General features: G+C 41.2%; 1 protein-coding gene across 2 annotated transcripts in view; it reads right to left on the bottom strand.

Moving 5' to 3' along the window:
* Positions 1 to 768: 768 nt before the first annotated feature.
* ST7L (suppression of tumorigenicity 7 like) overlaps positions 769 to 26884 on the bottom strand; it is a 40949-nt gene continuing 14833 nt past the window's right edge. For both annotated transcript variants that reach the window (XM_054027281.1, XM_054027282.1), the window contains 7 exons: positions 25767 to 25881; positions 23954 to 24026; positions 22724 to 22826; positions 16112 to 16262; positions 14625 to 14717; positions 10751 to 10890; positions 769 to 1188 (listed from right to left, as the gene is read on the bottom strand). In XM_054027281.1, the coding sequence (XP_053883256.1) occupies positions 1093 to 1188; positions 10751 to 10890; positions 14625 to 14717; positions 16112 to 16262; positions 22724 to 22826; positions 23954 to 24026; positions 25767 to 25881 (771 nt within the window). In that variant the 3' untranslated portion in view covers positions 769 to 1092. The remainder of the gene's footprint in view (positions 1189 to 10750; positions 10891 to 14624; positions 14718 to 16111; positions 16263 to 22723; positions 22827 to 23953; positions 24027 to 25766; positions 25882 to 26884) is intronic.

Here is a 26884-nt window from a genome sequence, read left to right as displayed (position 1 = left end):
TTTATGAATAGACACCTCCCCCACCCAAAAGCAGATACCTTTACATTTATGTCTGTTACATTTTTACGACTGCCATACTTCAAGAGGCCAAGGTTAGTGTGGTTTTGTTTCCTCAAAGGAGTAACAGACACCCAAGCCCTGTAAGCACAAAACAGGCAATTTGCCCCCTGAATGTCTCATATTTCAATTGTCCCAAGCCATGCTGCTGCCATCTACCTCCTTTGGGAGATTCTTTACATTACTGACCAGTGAACATCTATGTAAGTGTGCTATCCCTCTCAGGAGTGCTCCAAGTTTCAGTTTTCACACCTCAGAATCAGTGGATGCTAGTACGAATCTTGGACCTACCTTTAGGAGTCCCTGCCTCACAAAATGACTCATATACCGGTACCTCAAGCATCTTGGTGGCACTTTAAAAGGCAATTCTTAAATCCTTTCACTTTGAAAACAAAAACGAAGGCAGAATGTTTAGCATTTAACCTAGAACGATCTGAATGCTGAATCCAGACGCTTTTTCTAAGTGTGCACTTAGTTTCCTTGTGCAACGTAAGCCTATGGGATAGGACATAAGCAGACTGCTCGTGCTGCTTACTGTCTAGTGTAACCTGTCTTAAACTGCCACTTAAAGGGTCGACACATTCAGCTACTTACAAAGGGGGCCTTCTAATAAAGAGAGTGCAGAACTGTACTCAGTCCTTTAGGAATACTTAAACCAGGGAGGCTGGCTAGTGACGGTATCGCTATTGGCAGTTCAGGAGGAAATGCCAACACTGAAAACATCTACCTGATTTATTGTGTTCTGAAGTTTAGTACAGAGAAAGTAGCAGCTTCGACTTGTACATCTGGTTCAGGGAGCAAACAAGTTATTGTTCAACAAAAATGTTTTCTTAAATGATTACAGATCCTAAGGCCAAACAAGGGATTTGGTTACTTTAAGCACCATTAACAAGATGGAAGACAACAGTTTAAGTAATGCAGCTTATCTTCCTTTCGCTCCTCTAGCTGCCAGGTAAGTGCTCCATTGCCCAACGGGAGCTGGTGATAAGGTTCCTGAGAACATCGGGACTCATTACTGTGCAAAACACATTCCTGTCAAATTTGGGTCAGCTGATGCCAGAGACTGGATGGCATGAAGCGCTTAATCTTTTCCATAATGAAATTGAAGGGTGAAAGAAGCATCCCAAAGAACTAGAAGAAACAAAACAGAAAAAGTTTGTGCTTGAGTTAAAAAAGCAGTGGGATATCTTGCATCATTGGAGTACGAATGGAGAAATCTCTCATCTTTCTTCAGATCAAACCCAGGCTACATCATCCTTGCTGCTGTACTGCCACCATGAAGTAGAAATTTAATACTAATACTGGTTTACACTTACAGACACTTCTCTCAGAATCTCAGTGCATGTCACAAAACATTAAACACTCAACACTTCTGTGACACGGGAAGTCTTATTCCCATTTTAGAGATGGGCAAACTGAGGCAGAGGTTAAGTGACTTGTCTGAAGTTGATGGGACAATGACAGAGCTGGGGATAAAACCCAGCAGATCCCGGCCTCCAGTCCTTTGCTCTAATTGCACCTTAATGTTCGCTTGTATGACACTTATAGCCACAGTATAGCCCCAAGAAGGAATGTGATAACACTGTACAGAATGTGTGTATATAAACTCATCCAAGAGTAACTATCACTTTTTAAAAAAATTATCCTATATTGGAGGGTCTGACAAATCTACAAAAATCAAGAGAATGCAGAGGAGGAGCTGAAACTCAATTTAACTCACCCCACTGTGCTTAGATGGTGCAGTCTGCTATCATCTGGATGCCAGAACACTGGGGGAACTTGCACCCCAAAAGAGCCACAACACCTAGGCACAACAGGATGAGTTAGGATGGAGTTTCTCTTTGCTCTGAATCGTCCTGCTGCTTCATTAAGTTCTACCCCCTTGACGTTGATCAGGGAGGCTGGGGGAGGAATGCGGCACATTTCCTTAGTTTTCCAGGCAAGAAGTGCTTAGACCATTGATTCAATAGTATAAATACAATCTAACAAATAGACAGTGCTCACAGATATAGTTCTGTAAACCACCAAGACTTTTTTTTCCCCCCTTTAATGCAACACCTTCACATTAAATCCATGAATTAAGATGTAGATTAGCAAGGCAAGAAACCTTTGCCCTTGGCATCGACACACACAGCTTGTGACAGGAAACATTAGGATTTTTTATACGAAGTGTAGAACTATTATCATTACATATTGGCAGGGAACTGCACATCTCCAAACTATGTACATTTTCTCTTAGATAAGCAAAAGCCTCAAGTGTTTATAAATATGAAAAGTTCAGCAGCTGGGTAAAAAGTTAATTCTCCAATTTCACTTAATGAGCCTTCAGAAAATGGTAGGGGATTTGTTCATAGAGTAAAGCAGATTGTCACAAAAACATAGGACATGCCACACTGGATCAGAGCAATGGTCCAGTGTCCTGTTTCCAATAGCGGAAGTACCAGCTGCTTCGGAGACAGCAGCAACTAACCCTCCAGTAGGCAGTTCTGGAATAACCTGTCCACAGAGAAAGTTTCTTCCTAATCCCATCAGAGACTGGCTAGGTGAGATATTTAAAACAAATCCCCAAAGACCCTTTCTTTGTTTTTGGGAAGACTTTTTCTTTCTTACATTGTTGAGCAATTATTTTATTACAAGCTCTGCAAGGCAGGGGCTGCCTTCCAATGGGTTTGTGCCATACCCTCATAGTGGGGTTGTGTTCTGTCTGGAGACTCTGGACATTACTGCTATATCGCTAAACATGTATAAGAAACTAATAGGGGCAAATTCCAGCAGGATACCCTGGAATACAGTTAATATGATTTACAAAGTGGGATGAATTAAAATGACAGACATCCAGGTAAGATGCTTTACCTTGAAAACAAAATAATTTACCTTGAATAAAATCACTATCTGATACAGATTGATGGCAGCTATTGTAGAACTCTGGAGTATGTGTTGGCTTGGCAGAATTCAATTTCAATTTTTTATCGCTTCAATGGAGAATATTGATGTTTATTTTAAAACACTGTTTTTATCTATTTACAATTTCACAGTTGCAGGAAATTATGGGCGGTCAGACAATTATTTAACGACAGCAGACATTGAGATTCAAAACGTTAAAGGTTTATAACCATTAAAACACAAATTATCAACATTGTGTCAAAATATACTGAATAGATACCCTTAAATCAAAGTAAGAAGTTTTCAAGCAGCATTTTTCTTACCTTGCCTATCTGTAAATGTTGATTATTGATAGAAATATGTTTTGTCGGTTTGTGTGTGTAGGGTGAAATCGATGTGTACTGATATTTACCGATAAAAATCTTACCCCATTCCAAGCCTAGGTATATGTAAGACTGCACACATTAAAGAGTTGGGAAACTTTGCTTCTACAAGTGCATTCATACTTTTGAAGGCCCAATTATCATAGACTCAGACTTTAAAGCCAGAAGGGATCATGATAATCATCTAGTCTGAGCTCCTGCACACTGCAGGTCACAGAACCCCGCTTCTGAAATAGGCTCATAGCCTCTGGCTGACTTACTGAAGTCTTCAATTGCGATGTAAAGGCTTCGAGTTACAGAGAATCCACCATTTTACTTTCATTCATACCAGCATGTGACCCATGCCTCATGCTGCAGAGGAAGGTGAAAGCCCTCCAGTGTCTCTGCCAATCTGACCTCAGGGAAAATTCCTTCCCAGCCCCAAATATGGCGATCAGTTAGATAATGAGCATGTCGGCAAGGCACTAAATTAAAGCACTAAACTGTGAAAATATGTAAACCAGGACTATTCAACTCAAATTAAAAAAAATATTAACATCTGGGCTTTTGTGAAGCATATAATTAACAATACAGAATCAAACAGCTGAAAACAATGGTTTGATTAAAATAATCTACTCAATGAATTACGATATAAGAAACAAAATTAGGGTTTACATTCACCTAGAGCTTAATTGTGAAAAATCCAGGTATTACAAATACCATTCTACCCCACCCACCAAGCGCACAGTTGTGTCTCTTTGATTTCCTATAAACCCATCCTTGGCATCACACTTCACTGTGGTCAAACCATTCAAAATTTCCATTACAGAAAAAATCCTGAACTATGTAATAAAAACGAATGCACAAAAGTATTATGATTTACCTGTAATTAGGATTTTTCCATTTCAAAGGGATAAACTTAAGGCCTTTAGACCTTTATGAAGGTATAAAAATAAGACTTATGTAATATTCACAGTATAGTGACACACTTATGCTTAGGAATAATGAAATTTTAACCACTTGAGTATGAATAAAGTTTATAGCGATAATCCTATTTTTTTAAATATCAGAAAACCAGTAGTTATATCGGGGTAGGCAACCTATGGCACGCGTGCTGAAGGTGACACGCAAGCTGATTTTCAGTGGCACTCACAATTCCCGTGTCCTGGCCACCGGTCCGGGGAGCTCTGTGTTTTAATTTAATTTTAAATGAAGCTTCTTAAACATTTTATAAACCTTATTTACTTTACATACAACAATAATTTAGTTATATATTATAGACTTATAGAAAGAGACCTTCTAAAAACGTTAAAATGTAGGACTGGCACGCGAAACCTTAAATTAGAGTGAATAAATGAAGACTCGGCACATCACTTCTGAAAGGCTGCCGACCCCTGAGTTATAACTTTGTATCCCTGATATTAACTTCAGTAGGCTGTTGTAGAGCTGACAAGTTTTATGTTGCTCACTACAAAAAACAAAACAAAAACATTTCTCCCTTGCTGCTATCAAAACTAAAATACCACTATGTGGCAAGACCAAGCCTTTTCCCCTACAGCTCCCGCAGCAGCTCTCTGCCACTTCACAACCTACATTTTTCAAAAGGGACATCTCCAAATTCAGGATGTATGAATCAAGTTAAATTAGATTAAAAGTGAGGGCATGAAAATTAAAACATATTCAAGCAGACCTCAACATCTCTTTTTAAACTGATCCAATTGGGTACCAGTTTTCTAGGTATGAGTTCCAATTCATACAAATATATGGAATTCTTGCTAGCATCTGACAGACGTCCCAAATTTACGTGAGGCACTGCCTCCTCGCTGAAATTTAAGGAAATCTGACTGTATTTCTGATTCAATTGGTACCTGAAGATACCAAGTTGTGTCTAAAAGGCAGACAATCTACTGTTTGGCTCGTCACTAGCTAGAGAAGTATTTCTCAAACTAGGGTCGCTGCTTGCGTAGGGAAAGCCCCTGGCGGGCCGGGCCGGTTTGTTTACCTGCCCCGTCCGCAGGTCCGGCCGATCGCGGCTCCCACTGGCCGCAGTTCGCAGCTCCAGGCCAATGAGAGCTGCTGGAAGCGGCGGCCAGTACGTCCCTCAGCCCGCGCTGCTTCCAGCAGCTCCCATTGGCCTGGAGCAGCAAACCGCGGCCAGTGGGAGCCGCGATCGGCTGGACCGGCGGACTGGGCAGGTAAACAAACCGGCCCGGCCCGCCAGGGGCTTTCCCTACACAAGCGGTGACCCCAGTTTGAGAAACACTGAGCTAGAACATTGGAGTGAATCAAAATTAGCATTTTCTTTTCATTTCGATGCAAGAAAAATCACAGAAAAACAGTAAGAGTTTATTATTAATTACGTATGTTCTTAAAGTCTCAGAACCCCACTTTACTAATGGGGAAAATGAGACCGTGCTGAAGGGACTTTCCAGGGTCAAAGAGCAAAGCTGTGGCAGAGTCAGGATTCGAAGGCAGGTTTTCAGACTCCCAGTTTACGTTCTAACCACTAGGCATTCTATCTCAAAAGGAAGCTTTTCTACATACTGGATATGGATAACTAGTTGAATTCATTTTTTTAAAAAGTGTCAATATGAAGCACCTGTTCTGAATGGCACTTTAAGAACTATTATTGCACCCAGTCAGGGAAAAGAACACATCCAGGGACAATGCAAGTCAGTACAACCATTTCTGTACTTTCTGTGGAGGTTATCCCTTGGGATCCTGCTGGGAGAGGCACAGAGGCACGCACACTTCTCATCCATCTTTTCAATTGAACAGGGACTAGGAAACCATCCCTTCCCGTGGAAAATAAGTGCAATTTAAAGCACTTGCCCAATGAACAAACCAGGTTAGTGCTTTTGCCCACATTCACCAACATTCCACTTGACATGCAAATTGCCTGGTATGCAAAGCGAACGTAACGCACACAAATTGCATTTTTTTGGTTGAAGAAACTCGGCCGAGAGAACTTCCCCAAGCGAGTCTTTGTTAGTATAACATTTGACCTTGTATCTCTTTGGAAATCATACAACTTTGCTAATGTAGTCCTTAAAGAATTAATCAAGCAAATAGTTAGACCCTGGTTGCCATGAAGCCAGCCAATTACGAGCAGCAGAGAAATTTGTCATTGGCATGTCCAACTACATTTTCCCACATAAAGATTAACAGAACAGTGTGGAAATGGGGCCCCGCTCTCAGACCTGTGTGGCTTGGACACCACCGAGCAGAAATGTCAGCAAAACAAGGATTTCATGAGAACTTTGCACTTTAAAATAAGTTAGCATTTTTGTTCCATCTGTCTCAGTACCTGACTTGTTCAACAGCAGAAAGCCTGATGCGCTCTCATTCTCAAGTTATTCAAGGTTTTTTTAGTTACTGAATGTGTGTTCAGTGGCTCTGTGGTTAGTGCTCCAGGCTACCACATGAAAGACATGAGGGCAAGCACATTGCAATGTGGTTTTGGTTTTCTGATTATTTTTATTTGAGGGATAAGCAGCGTGGCAAGCAGCTTGTATGCCTGTAGCTTTCCCTCTTTTCTAGATCGCATAACCAATTTTTGAGAGTCGGAAGGAAGGTTACCACTATGTGCAACCTTATATGGGGCTGGCAGGGGGAGAGAAACCATGAAGAGAAACAAAAGGTGTGGGTGGGAAGACTCAGTTCTCCCTGAGACATGCAAGATACTCTATCTCGATGTAGCACATTTCTAAGTGCCTCACAATACTTTCCAGAAGATAGGCAAAAATCCCCATTTCACAAGTAAGGGGACTGAGCACAGTAAATCAGGATCAAAGCCTACATCCAACTTCCATCCTGAAGCTCAAATTAGCAGAACATGGTGCTTCCTTGAAACAGAATGAGTTAACCATATTGTAAGGTTCATTCAACTTCCCACCTAGTAACTGGAACCAGAATGTTTTATATCCAATTGCTTTAGTTTCTAAAATGCAAATGGCAGTTAATTAACAGCTGGCTTGGAAGCAAACACGTAATTCACCTCTCTGTCCTTGTCAGTCCCATTCTGAGACTCTCTTGCTCTGGCTTCCAATCTGCCTTTTCACTCTCACTTTTCAGAGTTTCCAGTTTCCAATTTCTTTTTTGCAGCTCACACACTGTAAAATTTTATGAAAATAAAATCTATCTTCAATGCAGTGCTTGGTGGGGAAGTTTCCGTGGGGATGAAATGCTCCACTGCCCCAATAAGAGAACAAGTGAATACCACAGTATGTTTTAATCACTCCACTTCTTTGTCCAAGTTGACTATTGGTTTTACCCCAACTTCAAAAACCATTTTTCACAAATTAGTTCCTTACAAAGCAGGACAAGGTGACTCATGACCAGTGCCTCTTCCTGAGAAAGGGTTTAGAACTTCACTTTCACCAATGCAAGCCAAAAGTTTTGCATTACACTGCAATATGAACAACATGTTAGAAGACAGCAACTGTGTAAGTGCCAAGTTTACATAGATTTGGTTAACATCTATCCACGTATCATCACAGTATCTTAGCACTCAGGCCATGTACTAACAAAGTTCACAGAAAAAGTGTTAAAATAACTTTTAAATCAACCGAAAGATAACTACATAGGAACCTATTTATAGGCTTTAGCTCATTGATTTCTATTATATAACACCTAGGAAACCCAATCAATCAATGGTCAGGGCCCCACTGTAGTAAACGTATTGCAATCAAGAAGCAAAGACCCTGTTGCAAAGAGCTTACACAATTTAAGTGTCAGATGAAATGCAACAAGTGGATGAGACAAATAGGGTAAGGGAAGGAAATGAGGTAACAAAACAAACAGAGCTTAGCATGAAAGAAGAAGTTAATTTATTGTAGTAGCTGACTTACTAACGTTTGAATGCACTGGGATACCTGGCTCAGCAACTTACCATTAGCTTTATGACAGCAATTGCACTGCTCTATATAGGAGAATTTCCATTAGAACCCTCCTAATTTCATGCATTAACAACTCAACTGTTTAAAAAAAATCTCTGCCTTAAATTTAGCATGAAAGGTCCTAACTGAACAGTGTGCAAAGTTCCGATTCAAATTGTGTTAAGCAAAAACAAAAATCAATGTGCGTGTTTTAAGTCACAAGACTTTAACAGAAGACGCTCGGAATGTATAAGGTGTCTTTTGCACTCCAACGTCTTAGAAACTGCTGTATTGCCATTCCCACTATGGAAATGAAACTGCTGCATTTAGACTCATCGCTGTGCATGCCCAAGAAGCTTTTCCATCGGTCTCAAAGGACTCTGAGAACATTGGTTTTGTTCTCCAACCTTCCCCCCCCCCCCCCCCCCCCAGTCTACCATACATACCTTACAGGCTCTTTTCAAACTATCTGAGTGGTTGCTGTGGGCACCATACAAATGCAAATCCCAGCTCATGGCTAATTTCTCCATGGGGGGCTAGTAGAAGCCTGTATGGAAGTTATCTATGTAGGGGACTCCCATTTCACTCCACCCTGTGCAGCTCCCCATGGAGCCTAGCAGTGACCCTTCCACATTAGCCAAGAGGTGCACAGTGCTATGGGGTGTTTCCCAGCCCTCCCACTAGGGACTGACTGCATGGCCATCAGGAAAGTCACAGCATAGTGTAATACTCCATTGGCTATTTCTGTAAAACTCCCTTGTACTGTCTGTTGCACGTTTAGAAAGAACTCTCTCTGAGCAGGAAGACAACGCTGCTCTGGCTGGATGTAGACTCTGCCTCCCAGGCTCACAGTAGCAGTGGCTTAACACAATGCAATTGATGAAGAGGCGCTCCAGGGAGACCAGCTCCATTAACTACTGAGCAACTTTAATACTGCCTGCTTGTTTATAAAAGAGTAGTGCCTAAAGGTCCCAACTGAAACTGGGGCGCCTCCACACTGAGCATGGTACAAACACACAGTAAGACACAGCCCCACCCTGAAGACCTTCCAGTCTAAACTGACAAAAACAGCAGCAGGGAAAACAGAGGCACAGTGAGATAAAGGGACTTGCCCACAGTCACCCAGATGATCAGTAGAAGAGCTGGAACAGAAGCCAGGTCTCCTGAGTCCCAGGCCACTGCCCTGTCCACTAGACTTAGGGTGACCAGATGTCCCGATTTTATAGGGACCGTCCTGATATTTGGGACTTTTGCTTATCTAGGCTCCTATTACCTCCCACCCCCTGTCCCGAGTTTTCACACTTGCTGTCTGGTCACACTAACTAGACCACTCTCCCTCTATTCTAGATAGGTTTGATACCATGCTCATCATCATAGTATCTGAGCACTTTCCAGAAGCACACTAAGTAACATAATTAACACCTTTCATGTGCAGTTTTGTTTCCCAGATCTTTAAAGGCAAAGAAGAGGGAAGAGGCACAAGAGAGAAGTGAGATGCATGTGAAAAAAGGGCTATTTTATTAGCAGGTTTTCTGGGGCAGGGCCGGCTTTAGGCTGATTCCCCCGAATTGGGCCCCATGCCTAAGAGGGCCCCGTGCCCTAAAGAAGAGCACCTAACTTAGGCGCCTCTTTAATTTTTACTCACCCGGTGGCGGTTCAGCGGCGGGTCCTTCACTCGCTCCGGGTCTTTGGCGGCATTTCGGTGGCGGGTCCTTCAGTGCCGCCGAAGACCCGGAGCGAGTGAAGGACCCGCCGCCGAAGTGCCGAAGACCCGGACCGCCGCCGGGTAGTCGAATCGGGTCCCGCACTTACTAAAGCCCTGTTCTGGGGATTCACTTATTTGCTTTCCAACTTTATCTGATGCAATGAAAGTGTTTTGCAGATGTTTTTCAGTCCTTAATGTCACTACTGAAGCATCTTTGGATGGTCACTATCCAGCATTTTGCAGAATGAAAAGCAGTAGCATCAAGCAGCAATGGGGTAGGAGGAGGAGGTTAAACAGCTTGAGAGGGTGTGTGCAAAATTGTATTTGTTAAGCACAGACAATGCCCTCAGCATGGTACAAGATGTAGCTATAAACAGAGTCCTTGCCTCACAAAGCTTACAATCTAAACGTTCCCATGGCTTTGGTTTTAACCTATTAGTTACTGAAGAGCCCTTAACTTGAACTTCAGAAGCTTTTGCTTCCAATAATTCAATTTAAACTAAAAATCAGAAGCTATGTCTGTGACACATAGGTCTAATCCGCAAACCAAATTCTCTACCACAGCCTTTCCAGCCAAGGGAGAAAGAGAGGGCTGGGGTGTTCCTAAGTTGGTAATCAGGACTGATTATCTACTAAGATTGATATGCAGAAACCAGCTTTATAATATAAAAATATTTCTCTTTACAAAATGAGGAACTCTGAGTCCAAGTGAAGAATCAAGTTTAATAGTTACATGACAAGGAACTTCAGAAGCACATGACAATGCATTTTAACTGCATCTCAAAACATCTGCACAGACAGGGCCCTCAGCTTCTGAATATCTCACAAACACTCTAAGCAAGTCCTGGACTGGAGACAATACTTACAGCTTTAGCAAAAATGACCATGAGTTCAGGGAATTGGTGTGTGAGAACGGCAAGCATTGCCGAAAAGGAACACAACCCTGCTGTGAAGTGGATGAAGAAAGGAAGCTCCTTCTGTGGGTAAACGGAGACATCGTGAAACGCTGAAAGGGAAATATTGAAAAGTTATTTGACATTTTAATATTCACTGATTGTTTTACAAAAGGTCATAATTACACACCAGTTTACATTATGCAAATATGACAAAGAGAACTATTATTGCAGAGCAGCCAGTGTTTTACATTCAGATTTATAGTTCCAAAGGACATATACATGGACCTGAAGCTTAAGTGCAACACAAGACTAAATCCCTGACATTTGCTCAAAGCAGATTTAAGTGGCTTAGTCCTGATATATTTTCTCATATACTACGTGTTTTTGCTCTTTAGTTATTTTTGGTGTCACTAAAGCTATCCTTCCCCCACCACTTTTTTCTCTCCTTTATTTTTAAGAACATTGCAGGGTTAATTTTTGGAATCAACTGTTGCAACAGAAGAGAAGAAAGTAATATAAAATTCACAAGATGTCATCAAGACAAAGGTTCCAATGAAAACACTTGGCCCAATTTAAATAATCAAGGAATTTGTAACAGTTACAAATGCTAAATTCTGTTATTTTAGTGTATGCCAATGTTTTAAAAAGCAAGCATCCTATTTTTTCCTACTTTTTAATGTAATGTTTTTCTATCTTAAGAATTCCCATGTCTAAAAAGTAAAATAACTCTGAAAGAAATCAGATAATATACATGGTCAGATTCTGTTAAAACTTCCCAAAAACTGCAAGCTGGCAGACTACAGTAAATTTCACAGCAATTGACAAAGCAGATCTCAAAGAAAGCAGCATCAAGACTGGGTTACAAATTTTGTACACAACCATTAGTTACACTTTAGGGCAAAGAAATCAAAATAATTTCACTAGACAGCTCTTGGGAGTGGAATATGGAGCTTCGACAGCTCAAGACATTGAAAGTGGTCACCATCTAGGGACTGTGACAATTCTAGATTTTTTATCCAACAATTTTGCAATGTTTTTAAATAAAAGGAGCAGGCAGGGTCTGTACATGCAATTAAGTATGAAAAGTCCTGTATATTCTTCAGTAAACTAGACTTAATTCTGGAGCAGACCCAGCAAAAAGTAACTTTTGATTTAATTAAATATGGAAAATAGGTATAGTCGGTGCAACAGCCAGTGTTTTTTATTTTTATTCACTTTTGGGTTGTGCGCGTTTTCAGCTTTCAGTAGGCTGCAGAAGGAAATTTAAAGATGACAGAGGTGACAGAAATCAAGTGTCACCAAGTTTCAGGTTGCCTTCAAATTCAGGAAGTGATAACTGCAAATGTGACCCGATCTGCGATGCAACCTTTCCTTTGTAACCCATGAAGATTTCTGGTGACAGAAATCAAGATGTCACCAAGTTTCAGGTTGCCTTCAAATTCAGGAAGTGATAACTGCAAATGTGACCCGATCTGCGATGCAACCTTTCCTTTGTAACCCATGAAGGCTAGAAAAAAAATTGTTGAATGAAAGCTGAGATTCTGAAGTACAATGATGTGGAATGCTAAGGTTTTCTGTGAGGCCAGACGCCAAAGGAAAAGAAAGTAAGTCCTAATCAAACATGCTTAAGGGTGCTCCCCTCAAGATTCTCTCTCATTTCACCTCCTTGACATCTAGTCATCCCTGCTACTCAGCAGACAAGTAGGATACCCATACTGTTCTTCTACTGGGCAAACAAAGCAGTGGCCTGCCCATGATGAAGCTTGACATGCAATACAGTCCATCTTCCATCAGCCACCCTCATAAAAACTGAACTGGGACATGGTCAGCTCACAGAATGGTGTGAAACCATATATTAAGGACATATATGGGTTGGAGGGGGGTGCTTTTTAAACAGGAACTAGAGAGAGGAACAAATAGTAGAAAACTAGCAAGTAACCTGAACACAAGAGTAGGAAAGCCTGGAAAAATTGGGGAGAGCAACAAATAAAAATATACAAGAATTCCTTATGCTCCCAGAACTGCCACTACACAAGGAATGCAGGATCAGGCCCAAAGTATGTAAAAGGAGCTAAATAGATTTCTGCATGGTCAGAGTTCTCTCTTTGTGCATCCTTATCAATTAGAACAATTAGCTTTCTATTTGAAGTTTATCAATTTAGTTTACTTTCTGTTTTCAAATATATTAAAAGAATTGATTTTTTTTTTAATTCCAAGACTTCTTGAGAAAGCTGCACAATAAAAAATGTTAAGATGGCTTTATTTTATGAATAGCCTTATATTTAAAACGTAGCAGGAATGCGTGAATGATTGTGTTGAAATACATGCATGTGCTGGTGTTTAATTATGCTGGAAAGCCTACAGCTTAGGGTTAGTCACTAACCAAGGAATTCCTTGTGCAATATCCTGCATAAGTGAGAAATGAATAATTTAAAGCAGTCTGGGGGCAGACTTCAATTACACATTTTAAATTTAACTTTTCACTTTTTGTAACAGAAACACACATGTGTAAGTTTGCTCTTCTGCAGCTGTATCCCTCTGACACTTTAGCAGTAGCCCCTGCAATTCTATGAAGAAGCTGAGATTTCCAGAGTTGTTGAAGCCCGCCCTTAGAATCCCACCAGCAGGTAAGATGAAACAAGAGCCCCATTATCATCTAAGTGAATGAGCGACAGAATGAGTGAGGGTCCTAGTGGTTTATTTTCAGGTTGCTTTACAGACAGCATATATGTGGGCTAATACCTGGATAACGAAGTAGAGGAGAAGACTCATTCTTCAGTGTCAAATCTCAGGTCTCATTGCTAACGTACAGCAATGTATGATCATAAATATTCCATGGAATGTACAATCAATCGAATCAAATTATGGAACAATAAAGTGTTCTCTCAAACTATAGGTTAACCAAGGCTGATAAATATAAAGGTTCTGCTGGGTACTCTAATGCAAGAGTCTGGAATGATTATCTATCTACCTGCTACTTGCAGATAATGACGAAGGAAGCAGCTCCACTACAACAGTCAGGGAACCCATTACTTAAAAAAAAAAAAAAAAAAAAAGAAGAAGAAGAAGTGATCACAGAGGACTAGCCAAGTTTTCTTGCCCTCCAAGTTGAGAAACAGAATGTGGAAGCACCAGGTATGGAAGCCTCTTTCCGCCAGACATGATGTTATTACAAAATCCTCATGACATAGGGTAACACTCACTGGCAACTCAGTAAACCCTTGGTGGCACCCTCTGCTAGCATTTGGTCCTGATTTAAGGCGTCAGCAGAGAGGTGCGCTTTGCCGTTGGTGGGGACTCCATCCAAGTGAGATTGAAAACTTAATTTCTGATAGCCAGTGGTCATTAAAGATCCCATGGCACTCAGTCTAGGTGTACACTAAACTGGAATTTGGTACGGATGCCAAGATGTTATTATAGTCCATCTGCTTAAATTCCCCTTGTTGTTGCAATTGGTATGGCGTTTCTCACTCTCCCCACTAAACTGTTGGGCAGTGCCGCTATTCAGTTACACAGTTTATTTCATCCAAATGGTGGCTGCATTTCAGTGGGAAAGTATGTAATATTATATATTTCTATACCCACCCCCACACACACACATGCATTTGTGAACTGCCTTGGGATCCTTTGGGATGCAAAGTTACAACCTATACTGCTGTTGCATTTGCACAGTGCGTTCCATCTGGCCAAATACACCAGACAAACAGCAGAATCCATGTCACAAGCAGTTCATGAGCTAAGGACACAAGAGAGTAAATACACAGCAATACAGTACAGTACACACTGGAATTTTATTACATATATTTTATTCTAGTTATTAATTAGAAACAAAATAACCACTTACTTGGCAATAGCTCTCTGTCTGCTGTCTCTGTGCAACTAGGATAGGGATAGAAAAGATGGCCCTTCTCTAACGGATACGGGATCATTCTAAATGCTGAGGACAAGACAGTCAGTCAGACTTATGCTAGACCTATGTGCAAAGCAAACCCCCTAAATTCCACCACAAAGAACCTCTCAGTCACGAAGAAAGCAAATTTAGAAATAGACTGAAAATAGCTGCATCTTGTATTTTGTATTTTCTTTTAGAAGTGAATTTGGAGAAAGGTGTCGTAACTCTAGTAAGAATTCATACCACGCTGGCACTCAAAGGCCCCAGTCTGGATGGGGTCCTACCACAGTATAAATTCTACTATTAGGACTGGGGGCCCCCTTGTGCTGGGTGCTGTACAAATACAGATGAGAGAGAAGATTGACAGCAACATTAGAGACGGACGAGCCCTATTATTCTACAGATCTGTTCCAGTATAAGCAGCAGCGCATGCCCCTTGTACCCCCCTACCAAGGTGTTTCCATCGTGGAGCAAGCCCCTCCAGGAGTAAGAAGGAAGCTCAGTCTCCAAGGAACATTCCATTTCTCCCTGCTGACAATGCCAACAAGGTGGCCAACTGCATGTTAGGGCATGATGGCAGGTGTGTGTATGTGTGTGCCAAGTTGCACTGCTGCTGCTTGTGCTGTACCCCAGTTCTGGGGAGAAGAAAGAGGATACTTCAGTCTCCGGTACAGAGACTTAACAGATAATAAGATAAACACGTTTTAATCAAACAGTGAAAGAAAAGCAAACAATTATCAAATCCCACTGGGTCTTGATCTGGGGTGGATTGGTCTCTTCTGCTCTGCTCTTGTTGGGGTTGCTGCTGCTCTTCATCCTGACCTGCCAGGGTCACTCCTGGCTTCTTGATTCAGCCAGCAGCAGCACGGGAGCTGTTGCTGGCTAGCTGCTAAGCAAACACAGACCTCTTCCTAGGTGACTGTTCAGGACCTACTCCCCCCCAACCCCATCCCAGTTCAGGGGCTGGCTGTTCTCAGCCCTAGGTCCCTCTCTAGGTAAGGGTGTCTGCAGCCTCAGTGCGGCTTTTTATACCCTGGCTGCTTGGTGGCACTGACTCCCATTGCCCAGTGACAAAGACACACTGGGGAGCTTTTGTGGGGGGAGGAAACAAGTTGGTGGAGGCCACAAAAAGTGTTAGTTCTGTATATGGCAGTGAACCGCTATCGTTGGAGCCCTGCTGATGAATACAAATAGTTGTATCTATTGATAGTAGCTGTCTACATCCCCCTGGGTAAATCCCTTTGCCTTCCTGTAATGTGGCATCAATTAAGCATCTCCAGCAAAAAGCCAAACAACAGCACTGAGTTCCCTTTGAAACTGAACTGAACAAGGCTGCCTTAAGGAAGTTCAGACACTGGTTAAAGTAGGCCTATTATGAATGATTTGAATAAAAAGGTAGAGAGATTAGCTAGCTGCACTGGAAAAAAAAAGATACTTACTGCCCTCCCATGTACAATGCAGCAGGTTAAGGGCCCCTTCTATCCGCTTCCAGTGCTGAAGATGGAAGAAAGCATATGCTACTGCCTCACTGTCCCCTCGTTTCAGAATATGCTCTGGAGGTAGAATTAAGCTTTTCATTTCTAGTAAGTACTAGAAGTAGAAAATGGAAAGAGAAAGCATGCTTAGTTATGGGGCCATGCCCAAATCCTTGTTACTGCCAAAGGATTTCCCTGATTTTTTCAAAATGACCAGAGCATAGCATATGGAGGTCTTTAATGCATTAAGGAGGTATTGCAATTTAGGGCCCAGTCCTGATAAATTCTTGACAGATCTTATTTACACAGAACAATTGGGAGCTTGGGCTGCTAAACTCAGCAGAATGTTACACTCAATGTTAAAAAGTATATATGCTATCAAAATGGATCTGCATTTTACTTCAGTGAGGAGATTTAAAACCCTTCTATGGCTGGAGTGTAGTTCCTGGATCATAACACACAAGGTAATTTATCTGGGGAAACGCACACACATATACACAGGTTTTATGCTGCATCAGGTCGTGCTCCATGAAGGCCAAAGGAAAGTGGACTGATTAAGCGCAAGTGTTTCATACACCGGTATCCCAGAAGTCATCCTTTAACTCTGTTAAGAGCTCCATGTAAAGCAATGCTAATGATATGACACTGAAGTGCTTGCTGCAAGTCTAGGTTCATTTGCACCTTGATACCTTTGCCTCTGAAAACTTTCAATCTAAAGGGTTTAAGATCTGTTAGTTCCCAAGTGTCAGGTGCAAATTAGAAACTGATGCTAACTGCCAGGCTATCAGGTATATCCTTGATTGTAAAGTTTAGAACAGTATTTTCAGAAGTACCAAGCAAGGATCTAGCTCTGATTCCACTGACTTCAATGGGAGCTGTTAAACCAATGCTGAGCACTTTTTTGAAAATCCCATCCTTAATTCACAGCTATGTTGTGCTGGCACAACTATAGCTGCAGTTACAAGGTGATGGGAGAAGGCAGAAGTGATGGTGCGCCGATACACAGGCAGAACACACTGACTTGTTTCCAGGCAGTGAACTCCCAATTTTAGATGCTCAGAACGGGAGGCGGCGAGCATAAAACTGAACATATGCACTATGAAAATTGCAGAATTTCTAAACAAACATTTTACATTTTTCTAAAACCTTACAGGATGTTCAGTTTATTTTTATTTTTTAAAATGCAGCAGAGGAAGATAAGCCAATGTTTTAATTCTCAACTTTGTTTTTAAGAAATGTTAAATAATTTTACAAGTTTAAAATGAATGTTCCAATTTTCTAGTATATGCTTATGAGTTGTCCTTTCGTAGTATATAGTGTCCCACTCAATAATGGCCAAAGTTAATCCTCATCTTTGATCAGTGTAGCTGGTAATTCCTTTAACTCCCTCCCAAAGTATAAGAATGCAGTCAACTCACCGATTTATTTCAGCAGATGCCACAAACTATGAGATTATTTACTAATCCAGTTTGGGGACTTAACTTTTCCCATTCAGATTCTTGAAGGAATGTAGCAGAGGTTGTGCTCTGGCCAAATAAAGCACATTTACTGCCTGGCTGGGTTCTTCTCTTAGTGCCTTGGGCCTGCACTCTGGAGGGTAATATTCTTGCTAATCCTTTTTAATCCCTTCTATTTTTTTTTTTTTTTAACACGGTAAAGGATCACTCGCACAGGGCTGCTGTGGGAAAATGGTCTCAAATATCTGACCTTTGACATGACTCCTCATACTCTCTGCAGTGACTAGTTGGCAGTTGAATTAAGTGCTTAAACAGTAAGGGAAGGAAAATGTAGCAGCAATGGTGAAGCCTCGATGTAATTATTAGTGCCTCAACATGTTTGTCAGCTCTAGAGGGCAGGGATCATGTATTTTGCCTTGTGTGTGTTATGCCAGGCACATTTATGGTGCTGTCCAAATAAAAGAGGCAGTTGCAAATTTTTGAACTTCACTTCTTCTAGTCCCTGTTTAACCATTTAGTTTTAGGTAATAAAAAGCAAACCAGGTACTAATGCAGAAAATGTCTATTTCCAAAAGCTACTCGTTCACCCAATTCAAAGCAAACTTATGTTTGCAATATTGAGACCCCCTTTCCTAATCCTCTCCTGGTTACATCTCAGTGCCTGTAGTTCATTCCTATTATAATATAGGACAGGGATCTGGATTTATAGCTCTGACTCAGTGCCTCACCTCTAAAAGGGGAAACAAAATAATATGCTAAGATGACCCCCCCACCCTTTCAGAATAAGATCCATCTCAAAGAAGTGTCACTGCAATGAAAGGAAAAGAAAACACCTGTTGTTCACTTCCCTTGCATGATGTTATTCCCCCAAACCAACCACTTCCATTAAATGCAAAGAAAGATGAATGTCTATGTTACGTAGGTACATTTTTGGTCAGGAGATAGGACAACGGACTGAGACTCAGAAGACCTGGGTTCTATTCCCAGCTTTGGCACTGGACTTCTGTGTGACCTTGGGCAAGTCACTTCACCCCCCCGTGCCCATTTTCCCTCCTGTCTTTTGTCTGCTTTGTCTGTTTAGACTGTAAACTCTACAAACAACGGGCTCCCAATCTCAACTGGGGCCCTTAGGTGCTACGGTAATACAAATAATAAAAGTCTGAATTGGGTATGGTCAGAGGAGAAGAGACAGTTATTGAAACATGATACTAATTTAGTTGATTGTCTACAAAACTAGTGAATGCATCTCACATAAACACTGATTAAGTAGTTTAATATAACTCTTTCAGAGAACATAAGGGTTCTGAAGGATACACAAAATAAAAGAACTTTTAGGTGATGATAATGTGTTATAATCTTCTTCCCCTAAAGGCACAGTCTGAAGAAAAATCTGTCTGAGACTGCCTGAAATGAACTTGCTACACTCTTGATCAATCATGCGAACAAGCAGCAATTTCTCTCAGCAATTAGCTTTCTCCATGCACATTCTATTAAACTGGACAGGCAGACAGAACACTGTGGATAGATAAATTCAGACCTTCATGTCTAGATTCATTTGGACTCCATGATTAGTTGAGGAGAATTAGTGCTAAGCCATCTTTCCACTTTCAAGACTACAACTTGCATGTATCAACAGTGCTAGTAAAGGGGTTGCTGAGAGTTCAGTAAGGTTAGCCGGAAAACAAGAATTCCTTATCACAAAAAATTCTGAGGTTTCAACGTTTTCATTGTGCATTGGAACAAAAATCTAGATCATTTGAAAATTTTCATGAAAAAAAATGTATGGGAGGGGAGGGGGGAGAGAGAGAGACCCCCCCACCCTGGAATAGCCAGTATCCCAGTGATGAGGGCACTTGCCTGGTATGTGGGGGATATGGGTTCAAGCCCCTACCCTGCCTGGTTTGGAGCAGGGTTTCCTATATCCCAGGTGAGTGCCCTAACCATCAAGCTGTGGGAAGTTCTGGCAGGGGATGTCTCTTGCTCCCTCTTCCCAAAGATTTTGTCAAAACTGATATTTCCATTAAAAGTTTCCTTTTCAACAAATTGACATTTTCCCTAGGCAAAAAAGTCCCGCGCTGCTCTAGATTTTAGTTACATGGCCTGCTTGGGGAGCCTAATATCCGGCCACTTCAGGTATTAGCAGACATGAACGGCAGCACAAGAGTGAACTGGTTTTATTTTTGTTCATATACAGACTGGGAGGCGGGGGGAGAGATGAACACATACTGTTTTGAATTAGAGATTTCAGATCTCATACAATTATCAGAGTTTTAAAGGCTCTCTTGCCAATAATCTAGAAAAACAAAATAAGTAGTTACTCCTTGGAGAGGCCTGTCCAGCTTCAGGGATTTTGAAGACTACACATTTTAATTAGCCGTTACCCTTGCCTGACAGTGTCTTCAGTAGCACACAAGCAGACTGTCCTAAGGAGGACAGGAAATTTTAGCATGGACCGTAAGCTTTTTGGGACAGGACCTATGACTGTGGTTTGTATAGCACCTCGCACAGAGACCTTGTCTGGGCCTCCAAGTACTGCTGTGATATAAATATTAAATGGCCTAATACCAATAATGGGTTGGAATTACCACAGTCCTCAAGAAAATTTCCCTGATAAGGGGAGCATGCAAACATAGGCCTTGTCTTAGCAGGAAAGACTGCACAGTGAGGCTTAGACAGGCAGGGAACAGGACATGTGCTGTAAGCCAATTTTAACAGTTCATGGGGGTGCAGTTATCACAGCATATTGTGACAATCCTGGTGAAACAGTGAGGACATCTGCTGCAGGTATGGTTACATTTAGCCCATTTGTTCAGTTTTATATTTCATTCGGATCTGCTAACGGCTGCAGCTGAATGAAAAGTGTGTTCTGACACCCTTGTTTTTCAGCTTCACAGACATTCTCACAGTAACGAAGCTAATGCTGTCGCAGTCTGCATGTGATAACCAAATAAGTGATTTCTCATCTAGGCATAAATATTTTAAATATGCTGCTGATTTTAAAAAGATCTTCCTATGTAACCACAAGGATGTAGCAGCTTACATGCGTTTATGTATAGCAGTTAAGCACAGAATTATTCAAACTATTATCTATTCAGATGAATCAAAGCCCTGTATAAGCAATTAGTGCTAATGAAATATTTAAGAGCAAATTTGCAGCTAAGGGAGATTAATCCACCACACTAAGTTTCCCTCTTTAACCAAATGCGTGCTACGGATAGCCAGGCCCTTTAAACCCAGAGAGGGAAATGGCAAAGAATCCCTGATAAACAATTCTATCTGTAGCCATTTTGCTGCTATGTTCTTTAAAGATAATGCTAACTCTTGCCAATGTTATCAAGTACAGTGTTAAAAAGACAGCTTTACTACATAGAAAAGTTGCTAGTCACAGGAGATGTTTAGGAAAATAAGCCTGGAAAGTCCTCTGGTAAGCAGACGGTTGCCAAAAGGTTCCGAAGAGTAATCTTCTGCCTTTGCCCCGAGTTTGCAGGTAGAACGAGTGGTGTGTAAGGTAGTGAAGTAGCTTGCCCAGCAAATTACTATCTTCGGTCACATAAGACCTCAGTACCATCCCGACTTCTAGTCCTGTAATCACTAGATCACCGAGGATTTACTAGCCAGGACAGCAGGAAAATGTAGCTAATTCACCATTTTCTCCCAGAAGCTGTGTCATGGCTTCTGGGCCCTTAAGCTTTATGGCAGCAGAAGGATTTCTTCTAGTATGCAATTACTGCTGCAACAGGAGTAGGCACTCTGTGCTAAACTAGATATATTGTGCGGTTTGCCTTGGAGGGGAATTTGGGAATATTGTTCCATGCACTTGTTTAATTACAAGTGGGAGAAATTTCTGAGAGAGATTGGTACAGAAATGAACTCGGGACTAAAATAATGACTCAGCCATTCTTTTGGGAATCATCTGTTCCCTATTGTTAATTATTTGATCTTTTACATGTCCAGTCTTTATCAGCACTTGCAAACTCCAAAATTTCAGATGTTTAGAAAAAGCTTTTACTTATAGTTAAAACACAGGAAATTTGATCTAATAGGTTCATTGTTTGAAATTGTCAGAGAAGCTACTATTAAGAGCATGCAATTTTGCTATTTATGCCCAAAGAAATTTCTAATTCAAGAACAGTTTGCACCAACATACAATAATTACAGTCCCAACTCAACTTGGGTTAAATGGGGGTATTCCATCAAAGATGCAGTTATCATAAAATCGTCAAACTGAACAACTTCCATCTAGATCTGCTTCTGGACACCCTTAACCTCAGTGGTTGTAATTTCCCCAACAAGAAGTTGAATATTGGCAAAGGTCCTACCCATTAGACAAGTATCAGTATTGTGCCCATTTTACAGATGAGGAAACTGACAGAAATTAGGTGCCTTGTTTGAGAAGTGTTATAGTGGCAGATTATGCACAGGCACAGCAATCAGGACATGTGGTTTCTAATCCTAGTTCTAATACAAAACTTTAGAAAAGTCATTTCCACTCTTTGTGCCTGTTTCCCCATCTGTGAAGTGGGACAATTATATTGTTACCTACTCTACTGATGTGCAAAGAGACTTAATTAAATGTTTGGAAAGTGCTAAATACTAAGTTAGCAGCAGAAGTTGGACTAAAAATCAGGAAGTTAGCGTTTTTCAAATGCGGCCACAGCCTCCTGGGCTGTGATGGGGGGCTGGAGGGTGGGGAGGGGAGTAATGCCCCTTCCCCCTCCCTGTTGCTCCTGGATGCACCGTCTTGGTGTTGGTTGCTGGGGCCATCAGTACGGATTGGGCCCTGCCTCCCTATGGCGTTACCTGGGGCACAGCGCTGGAGGAGCAGGCAGCCAGTGACTTCCCCACCTTCTCAGGAGTGATGAGGCTCAGGCTGATTTGCAACCTTAACTATAGCAGTCATTAGTGGTGGATGCTATTATTTCTATCCATGCTACGATTCACCCAGGATTTCCAAGTAGTTTCAGGTTCTACATGAGCTATCCTCAGCCTACTTCAACCACAGAGAAGTAGTCACATGTTTCACAGGGGTAGCGAGACTCCAGGACCACTGCAAACGGTGACTATATTTCAGATAGTAAGCTAAAATGATCCCATAAGGAGAAAAAAAGTCAGTTCTTACCTTTGGGACATGAGGGTTAAATTCCACAGCTCTGTGAATTGCTTCCACAGCATTAATTTCTGCTGTGCTGAGCCCTCTTCTGGAGGCTGTTTCTGGAGAGAACCTGCATGGAAAACCTGAACTGAACAATTTACTAAAGAAAATCCAAATAAGAATGATACTTTAAGATCGAAGATCATCATCAACTGTGGGAAAGACTGATTCTTGAGAAAGAGAAAACGCCTTTTGGCTCAGCCCTGCTTTGCTCTTTATGCAGCTAACCACCACAGGTGACTAACTCAGGTATCTTGACTACCATCCTTATTCATGTGCCAAAGGCATCTTAAGCTTTTGGAAACCAAGTGGCACTATAGAAGGATTTTCTCTGGAGCATAACAAACACAAGAAGTTGAAGTGACGACTAAGATACTAGAAACTTTTCCATCTGGAGTTTTCTGATGGAAACTGGACTTAAAGCTGAGCATTCAATTAGTGATACAAGATTTTATGATGACATACACTAAGAGGCAAAGCTAAAATTAGCAGAGGATACAGTCAGCAAGCAACCAGAGAAGGGGGAGCACCAAACAATCTCCATGTAGGGTCAAGCATCCATCTTCCCCACACACCCTCCACCATCTCAGCACATGCTCAGGAAGAGTGAACCATCTAAAATCCAGAAGAGCTAAGATATCAGATATTTGGATGGACTAGTTGTGAGTGTAATTCAGGGGTAGGCAACCTGCGGCACGCGTGCCGAAGGCGGCACGCAAGCTGATTTTCAGTTGCACTCGCACTGCCCAGGTCCTGGCCACCAGTCTGGGGGACTCTGCATTTTAATTTAATTTTAAATGAAGCTTCTTAAACATTTTAAAAACCTTATTTACTTTACATCCAACAATAGTTTAGTTATATATTATAGACTTATAGAAAGAAACCGTCTAAAAACATTCAAATGTACTACTGGCACGTGAAACCTTAAATTACAGTGAATAAATGAAGACTCGGCACACCACTTCTGAAAGATTGCCAACCCCTGTAATTTATACTTTAAAGAAAGCAGGAGAATAATAGTAATAGAGAGAAGCTGAACATTTGCTCATGAATAAAGAAAGAATCTGTCTTCAGAGATGTGAATGCTATATATGGGATTTAGGGTTTTGTTTGTTTTTAATAATTGATCTATTTTTTTACACCAGAATCCAAGATTAGCATAATACACTGATTTCAGTAGTTTCTGTGTTCACTTACCTGTCTGAAACAGCTCTGGCCTTCAACAGTGCTGCTGTGTAACATATTGCTGCTGATTTTGGAAGACTGATATCTACGGTACAATAAATAGTTAACTTTACGATTCTAAAGTAAGACAAACATTTTAAATCTGTCTCCTCTGAGCTGAATGATTTGCATTTGGGATGGCCCATACAGTAAATTCAACATCTGGAACATTTCAGTTATGACTAGAAACTTTCAATTCCTTAACTGCCTTGCACCAGTCCCCAAAATCCTCTTTCAGAAAAATCCCCTGATTTTACAGTCCCAGTTGCAGGGTCAGGAATTGTTCCTCACCACTCATTTCTGAGCATAGTTATCAAATATGATGCTGTAAAACTGAATTTATACAGAGTACATTATCGGGTTAAACACTTTTAGAAAGCGCCTTCAGCTGTGTTTAACACCACTCTCAGTATTAAAATAAATAATTTTTAACCTTCAACTTACTTTTTGCATTTCTTAACTTAAAAATATACTAGTCAGTTTCTAGTAAATTTCATTTTCCAAGTTCTCATACATTAGCACCTTTCAACATTGAACTACAAACACTAAAGGGGAATTTAACTAAAATATCTTACCATTTAATTATTTTTAGTTCTATGGAAAAATATCTATTAATTTTAGTTTCTGTAAAACCTAAATTTATACAAAGCTTAAATTTGGTTCCAAATTTGACCTGACTGTCTTTAGGAGAGTTAAAATTCTACAGTACAAGGTTATTGTAAAAATAGATAAAAGATTCTGTTTCTAAATAAATTCCTGAATACTAGTCTATGCGTACCAGTTGAACGCCTCCTGTTTTTTAAAACCTCTCTCAGGCTTGTCCATCATGTAACAAGCCAGCCAAGCATCTGGCAAGTACCATATGGGAAGGATTTCTTGCAAGTTTCTCTGAACAGCCCTCTGAAGCTCATCCTAACTGTTCCAGATGTTTAGAAGGAATCAGTGCCCCCTAAATTAAATAAGTGTCAAACTTTCTGAAGCCAACATGAAAAAAATTCATGACCACGTAAATGTTTTTTACCGTGTTAATGAAAAATACCTGCACAGCACAGCCTGGGTTGAGTAATATCAGCACACTGGCCATACACTTGGGTATTAGATTTTGGCAAGAATCTCATGCCACTTATTCCCTGAAGCAATAGTGAATAGAGGCATTATGGAACACACTGACTCCTGGGTGCGAGGAAGAGTGACAGAAACATTGCTTCTATAGGCCTCCTCTCTGAAGTTGATTTAAGGGACAGTTCTGACAGTGACTTGGGTGTAACATTCTGGTCCCCGACCAGAAGAAAAACTGCTTTGGGAAACACTTATGTGTTATAACTCTAGGGACACAAACAAAATAGCTAGGCTCTTCCACAGAAGAATATCTAAGCATATGGCACACTGGAAGCAGGTCAGCCTGGAGGACTAGTAACTCTGCAACATAAGGGATCAAATGCTTGAGTCCTGATCTCTCTGGCAAACAGGATCCAAGAGTGGTATGAAAGACGCAGGCCAGGCAGTAGGGAAGACTGCCGCTTTTCCGCTCACTCGCATTGACTACTCTGGTGAGGGGGGCAGCGCATTGACTGTGAAGGGCTGAAAAAAATCCATTAGCAATGAAGGAACTGGGAGAGGTACAAAAAGAGTGCTCCTGGAGCTCATTTTGCCCCCACTACACAGAGCAGTTATATTTGTTCACGGATTAAAGCTGAGGTTTGAAGAATGTCTGTCACATGCTCTATGTTAACATACAGAATGGCAAACATGAATGTTTTTATGCTTCATGACAAATGTCACTCACCATCATACTTCGCTAAAACTGCCTGGACATCAGCATACGCCTGTAATTCCAGCAGTGCCTCCAGAAGGTTTTCGTGAATATTCAACATACTAAGAAGTGGAAACTCTTTCATTAACTGCACATCAGAAAAGAGAAATAACTCCATTTTACTCACACTTACCATAAGCGGGATTTGAAAACACAGAAAGCCCTTTGCCTTTATTTATTAAAATGGTAGTTTGGGCACAATAACCCAAAATTTAAGACCAACAATAATCTAATTTAGCCAAATAACATTTGTCTGGTATTCATGCTTCAAATTATGCAAGGTCACAAAAGCCCAAAGAAATCAGGCCCTCAACCAGTTCTTCTGTGGAAATCCAGAAAAAAAAGTTGATAAATAACCCATCTTAGGCCTTGTAATTCTTCCTGCCAATGCAATAGACACACTTACTTATATTCAATCTGTTAACCAAAGCAAGTATCCATAAATTGCTCCAAAATACAATATCAGAATTTTATTCATTTTCCAGTGTTGTTTAGGTCACTGTTTTACATCCTTAATAAATTATCAGCTCTGAGCTGCTAAACCAAACCAGATGATAAATCTAATCACATTGTTCAATAAATTCAGCAAGGCATTCAGATAAAATAGAGTACATAATATTCAATGCAATGGTTTCAAGAACTTAATGGCTGATGTTCCTTTTCATCCTTTACTTCTTCCCATCTCTCTCTGCCCCCCGCCACCAAAGAGACCACCACAATTTTCTCTACATTTATCTGCTCAGTACACTTGTTTCCCAGGTGTTCACACAATGTGCTCCCATGACTTGGCTAGCTGCACAAAGTGGTCGGTTTGATCTATAATACATGCCTGTGTAAAAATAATGTCGCATCCACCTTGGGCAAGTGAAAGAAATAAAGTGCCATCAGGGGCGGCTCTAGCTTTTTTGCTGCCCCAAGCACGGAAGGCAGGCAGCCTTCGGCGGCTTGCCTGCGGGAGGTCCACCAATCCCACAGCTTCGGCGTACCTGCCACCGAATTGCCGCCGAATCCATGGGACCAGCGGACCTCCCGCAGGCATGCCGCCGAAGGCTGCCTGACTGCCGCCCTCGCAGGGACCAGCAGGGTGCCCC

The sequence above is a fragment of the Malaclemys terrapin genome, chromosome 4 (genome assembly GCF_027887155.1).
Source record: "Malaclemys terrapin pileata isolate rMalTer1 chromosome 4, rMalTer1.hap1, whole genome shotgun sequence".
In the NCBI taxonomy this organism is placed as follows: domain Eukaryota; kingdom Metazoa; phylum Chordata; order Testudines; family Emydidae; genus Malaclemys; species Malaclemys terrapin.
This window is presented reverse-complemented; position numbering and strand designations above follow the sequence as displayed.